The sequence below is a fragment of the Prenolepis imparis genome, unplaced genomic scaffold, assembly GCF_030444845.1.
Source record: "Prenolepis imparis isolate NDT839.2.m4 unplaced genomic scaffold, iyPreImpa1.0 SCAF_6, whole genome shotgun sequence".
Lineage (NCBI taxonomy): Eukaryota > Metazoa > Arthropoda > Insecta > Hymenoptera > Formicidae > Prenolepis > Prenolepis imparis.
The window spans coordinates 23,570-29,569 of NW_028141164.1; the positions used below are offsets into that span (position 1 = coordinate 23,570).

Here is a 6,000-nt window from a genome sequence, read left to right on the forward strand (position 1 = left end):
GATGTGTGTAATAAAAGAAATAATGACTGACATAAAGCTCTTTCGTTTTACCAAGCAATTTTTCTAATTTTATTTCATATCTGAATGTTTCCAAATTATCTGTAATTAGAAGATTGCAAGAAAATTAAAAAATTAACATATTTTGTCGTGTATGTAATAAAATTGTAGAGATTTTTTTAGAAAAAAAGCAATTAAATTAATGTTTATTAATAGAATTCCTGCATGTATTATTATGATAATACAATTAAAATAATATATTTTCTGTTATATTTTAATACTCTTTCACTGGCCCAAGTGAGCCTGAGTCATCGTTGCAAGCAACATAACTGTATATACTTATCATCGCCTGAAATATGGCTATATGTATTAATGCAGAATGAATTCGAGTGCAAATTAATCAGATCATGAAACGCACTCTGCTCCAGACATATCGGAGGATAAAAAAATATCTAGGATAATGAATAATTTTAAATTTATCAAATGAGATTTGTCAAATGATTTTATATATCATTTCCTTAATCAGAATCATATGGGCGTTTTCTCTCGGCGGGTTTTCGTTTTACCAAAAAAAGAAACGCCGGAGAAAACGATTCGGTCATGCCTCGAGAAAGATGCGGCCCAAATATGGTGCAATTGACACGAATGAATGTCTCATATATTCGCTCCTGCCTAGCAACATCATGTACGCATATACATATACATGTATAATGTGAAACATGGAATTTTGTAGAAATCCGCATCCTTATCCATTTATTCCCGCGCGTTTCGACGATCCGTGTAAATTGTATAGGACGCGAAATGAGCGCATTGCGGGACAAAATAATGAAATGAATGTCGACGATTCGGCGCTGCTTTGTCGGCGCGTAGGAACGGCTGTCGGGAGTGACGAGTGCTGCGGTCGAGAGGACCAATCGCAGCGCGAGGTGAGATCATCGCCCGCCAATCAGCGCGCGCTGGAACGGTCGATTCCAGGAGGTATAAATAGAGTGCAGTTAGGCGTCGCTCGCCCAATACCCAATAGTTGCTCAGACGACGAACGTACCATAGTTGTTAGCAGAAGCTCCATTACTTGCTTTCGCCAACTATCGTTCTCCTGCGGCGGCTACTTGGCTCAGTTTTTCTAAGAGAAGACAAGAAACAAATTATAATACAAAATGGTAAGTTCGACAATTCATCGGGTTCTCCTTCGCGTAGAATCGTACATCGGCTTTCTCGACGCCCATCATCCTTCCTGAAAGGAAGTCGGCCATTTTGTTAACGGTTAAACGCCGGCCGGTTGATGCTAAATTTAAATAGCGTCATCCCTTTGTCTGAAAAGAATTCGTGTTGTACGAGTAATTTAATCTTACCACATCTACGCTTACTATTATTATGTAAATATCTGTGCTATAAGCTTGTCGATTATTTGAATATATTAATGTACGATTATCGGGACATTGACCTCAATAAGCCATTTTGGAAAGTTCATTGTATTGATTTATTTCAGGCTGCGTCTCTGTCTTGACGCTGCAAGTACTGAAAGCGTTTGATTGATCAATCGTTTTCAGCATTTTCTCGCTTATTATTACTTATATCTGAAAATGAAAATCTTTGACATGTCATTAATGTTATGTGATTTCTTTAGCGTGAATGTATCTCAATCCATGTTGGCCAAGCTGGTGTACAAATCGGCAATGCCTGCTGGGAGTTGTATTGCCTGGAACATGGCATTCAACCGGACGGCCAAATGCCCTCTGACAAGACTATCGGAGGTGGAGACGACAGTTTCAACACCTTCTTCAGTGAGACTGGCGCTGGCAAACATGTACCCAGGGCTGTCTTCATCGATTTGGAGCCTACTGTAGTTGGTACGTATTTCATCCATGTAATGTTTCAATAATTTATCTTATATTTGATAAATTGCAAAAAATTGTACTACAATTTTTCAATCTTTGTGCGCAGATGAGGTTCGCACTGGAACTTACCGTCAATTGTTTCATCCGGAACAATTAATTACTGGCAAGGAGGATGCTGCAAACAACTACGCTCGCGGTCATTATACGATCGGCAAGGAGATAGTCGACCTCGTACTCGACCGCATCCGCAAGCTCGCAGACCAATGTACTGGTTTGCAAGGTTTCCTTATTTTCCACTCGTTCGGCGGCGGTACCGGCTCTGGTTTTACGTCCCTGTTGATGGAACGTTTATCTGTCGATTACGGAAAGAAGTCGAAGCTCGAGTTTGCTATCTATCCTGCACCACAAGTCTCCACGGCTGTGGTCGAGCCCTACAACTCGATCCTGACAACGCACACCACTCTTGAACATTCCGATTGCGCATTTATGGTTGACAACGAGGCGATCTACGATATCTGTCGTCGCAACCTGGACATTGAAAGGCCGACCTATACGAATCTCAATCGCTTGATCGGTCAGATCGTGTCCTCCATCACGGCGTCTCTGCGATTCGACGGTGCCCTGAACGTCGATCTAACGGAATTCCAGACCAATCTGGTACCCTACCCAAGAATCCATTTCCCTCTGGTCACATACGCGCCTGTCATCTCGGCCGAGAAAGCCTATCACGAACAACTTTCTGTCTCTGAGATTACGAATGCTTGCTTCGAACCGGCTAATCAGATGGTCAAGTGTGATCCGCGTCACGGTAAATACATGGCCTGCTGTATGCTTTATCGCGGCGATGTCGTGCCCAAAGACGTCAACGCAGCGATTGCCACTATCAAGACGAAGCGTACTATCCAATTCGTCGACTGGTGTCCCACTGGTTTCAAAGTCGGCATCAATTATCAGCCGCCGACCGTCGTCCCGGGTGGCGATCTTGCAAAGGTCCAGCGCGCCGTCTGCATGTTGTCCAACACCACCGCTATCGCGGAGGCTTGGGCCCGTCTTGATCACAAGTTTGATCTTATGTATGCCAAGCGCGCATTCGTCCACTGGTACGTCGGCGAGGGAATGGAAGAGGGAGAATTCTCCGAGGCGCGCGAAGATCTTGCTGCCCTGGAGAAGGATTACGAAGAGGTCGGAATGGACTCCGCAGAAGGCGAGGGTGAAGAAGGCGCCGAGGAATACTAAGAGACGCGAATACCATTTGCCTGCCTGTGTTACAGCTTTGTCTAAAATGTCTCCATACGTTTTGAAATAGAGCGATCCATTTGCAATGCAAGCTTATGACTGATTGATACACCTATATTTTTCTCTCAAATGAGAATTTAAGTAAATTATTAAATTATTGCAAAAATATTAATCTGTGTATTTATACATTGCTCTCTTATATTAAGGATGTTTTTTTTTTTTACACAATTACATGAGATATAACTTTGTCTAATTTCATTTTTCTAATTAAATATATGAAAAAATTTAAAGATATCAATGTTTATTACATACATTAATTTTAAAAGGAGCAAGATATTCATAATCAAGATACTATTAAAAAAATAATTTATATTTTGCGATGTAATTTTACAATAGCACAATAGCAATCACGATAAAACTAGATTCACATACTCATAAAAATAAATAATTTCTCAAGTTCAATTGAATTAAAATTTGCTACAATACAGTTTGCGCAAAACATAATCTAATTTAATTATAATAAACAGCAAAACTGATAAAAAAAACCGTATCCTGATGAATATCGATATATGTTTCGCAAATTTATAGATTATATTACACGATTTAACGAAGTTTATTCAATCGTCAAACTCTAAGACGAAATCTTCATCGATGTATTCTTCATCCTCGGAATAGTAATCCAAATATTCGGCGTGAAAATCAAAATCGTCATCGTCGTCCGGTTCATCAGGTATTACACCGCGATACAACATATTGAAACACTTGGATTCCGAATTTCGAAAATGTAAGTAAGGCGTCTCGGGATTGAGCCGCGTGCCGCACAACCAACAGAAAAATGTGCCACAATGCGAACAGGTCATCTTATTACAACCATCCGATTTCTGTAAATTAACAGAATATCGAGATTACGTATCGTATAATTGATTTCAACAAGCTCGAAATTTTTTCGTATTTAAATACCTCGATCGCTGTCTTGCAGTGAGGACAATTATGACTATTATCATTAATCCAATTTTCAGACATAGCATTCTCTATCATTGTTTGAAGTTGTCTCTTGCCGTAACGCTTTTCCATCTCTGCTTTCTTTTCATTGCTGGCTGATTGATATTCATTGAATAATCGTTGTTTCTCAGCTATTAATAACAAATCAAAATTATTATAAAAATTAATATATTTCTAACGTAAATATTTTAGGACTAGATACAAAAAAATGAGTAATACAGGTGTTTTGTATATTATTGAATACACAATCGTCTTAAAAGTAAGATCTAGGCACGTACCTGAACTAATCTTACAGGGTTCTATTCCGTGATAAACCATCTTGCAACGAACACAAAATGCATATTGACAAACGGGACATTTTGCCATGTAGTCATCAGGATCACGAGTGACTGGATATTGACAGTGCCGTCTTGGACAGTAAATTATGTCCATCATAGTGTCTAATGTAGTACTTAATAGTAGGGAATCATATTTTGAAAACAACTCTGAACTTACTAAGTCTTTAATCTGTAAATCCAACAATAGTTTTACATAAAATTTCAATATTAAGCAACAAAAATATATAATACGAAATGATTACCTGATTAGGCGTAGCTTCAAATTTACACTTTTCTTCGGGACAACAGATATTTTGTACACTTCCTTCCTTAATCTTTACTTCAAAATAACCTTTGATGCAATCTTTACAAAAAGTATGAGTACAAGGCAAAAATTGTGTACAATGTTCTCCCAATTTATCAGTGAAACAGATATTACATGTATAAAAACTCTTTTTGAATTCAATTTGTTTCCATTTCTCGTTGTAATCGATCAATACCTGAATAGGATTTTTACCAATTGGACAATCTAAAATGGCTCTCTTGTCAATGACATTAGTCTTCTTTGATGCACCACTCTCTTTACTGACTTCACTGTTGCACTGTTTGTTACATTGTTCATCTATTTCCTTATTTGCTTGCAAATTCTGTAATTTTTCCAATGTCTTTTTGTACGATGTATACATATAATCCATATCCAGATGATCTTTTATTTTCAAGAACTTGAGCGTTTTATCTTGAACAAACTCCATCCATGTAAACAGAATCTCTTGTTTGCTGTTCTCCCATAACAAGTCGAGCTTTTTGCATAACTTTGACAGTATTACTGGACGTAACCAAGAGGAACATAATGTAAATATAGGGGCAGACACAGATGGATAATCCTCTGGCAATGTAACGTGTAATGTTAACGGTGGCAAATACGATATCTGTACTTCTTGCTTAGAATCTGTGTCGTGTCTCAAATCCTTGTATGTCAAGTGATATTTTTCTGGAAGGTTTACGAATATTTTAAAAGTGCAATTAAATCGACCGTTTTCCTCGTAATATGAAAATTCCTCTTCATTGTAGATACTTTCCAATGCAGTAACTTCATCCTTTTGCTTCTCGTAGTCCATTGACTGAAAATGATGAAGTTGACTGTGATTATGTATTTCTTATTTGATTTCCATATTTCTTATTTAATTTTATAATGAAAATTAGCAATTGTATACTTTTTTCACTTACCAAAGATGAAAGCTGAATATGTACAGAATTAAGTATAAGCCTCGCAATTGATTGTGATACCTTTTTTTGTGATTTAATTATCAAAAACAATACATGTGGTCGATGACATTTCAAGGAGGTTATGTGCTCGTCGGCTTTATAAATAATGTGGAGTTTGTTGAAATGTCACGAATTGATCGCAGGCTATTTAATTTTAATAATTATGAAAAAATTACCTTTAGAGAGAATAAAAATCGTGATTATAAGTAGTATTTTACTAAATAAATAGCGTACTAAGATCAAGATTCGTCTGTTTAACTACTGCTAATAATGACACATGCGCACAGACTCTGACATTTACGTTTGACGTAGCCTTTTAGTACTCTGCGTTGATACCACTGCTT

General features: G+C 37.6%; 2 protein-coding genes across 2 annotated transcripts; one reads left to right on the forward strand and one right to left on the reverse strand.

Moving 5' to 3' along the window:
- The first annotated feature begins 1,003 nt into the window (after positions 1-1,003).
- Positions 1,004-3,237, forward strand: LOC145937624 (tubulin alpha-1 chain). The gene is made up of 3 exons (XM_083040784.1): positions 1,004-1,157; positions 1,625-1,847; positions 1,942-3,237. The coding sequence occupies exons 1-3, from the start codon at positions 1,155-1,157 to the stop codon at positions 3,069-3,071; spliced, it is 1,356 nt and encodes a 451-aa protein (XP_082896910.1). The 5' UTR covers positions 1,004-1,154; the 3' UTR covers positions 3,072-3,237.
- A 224-nt stretch (positions 3,238-3,461) lies between these two features.
- Positions 3,462-5,945, reverse strand: LOC145937622 (E3 ubiquitin-protein ligase RNF14). The gene is made up of 5 exons (XM_083040783.1): positions 5,618-5,945; positions 4,654-5,511; positions 4,352-4,580; positions 4,032-4,204; positions 3,462-3,952 (listed from the first exon to the last, which is right to left on the reverse strand). The coding sequence occupies exons 2-5, from the start codon at positions 5,506-5,508 to the stop codon at positions 3,689-3,691; spliced, it is 1,521 nt and encodes a 506-aa protein (XP_082896909.1). The 5' UTR covers positions 5,509-5,511; positions 5,618-5,945; the 3' UTR covers positions 3,462-3,688.
- Between the last annotated feature and the right edge of the window lie 55 nt (positions 5,946-6,000).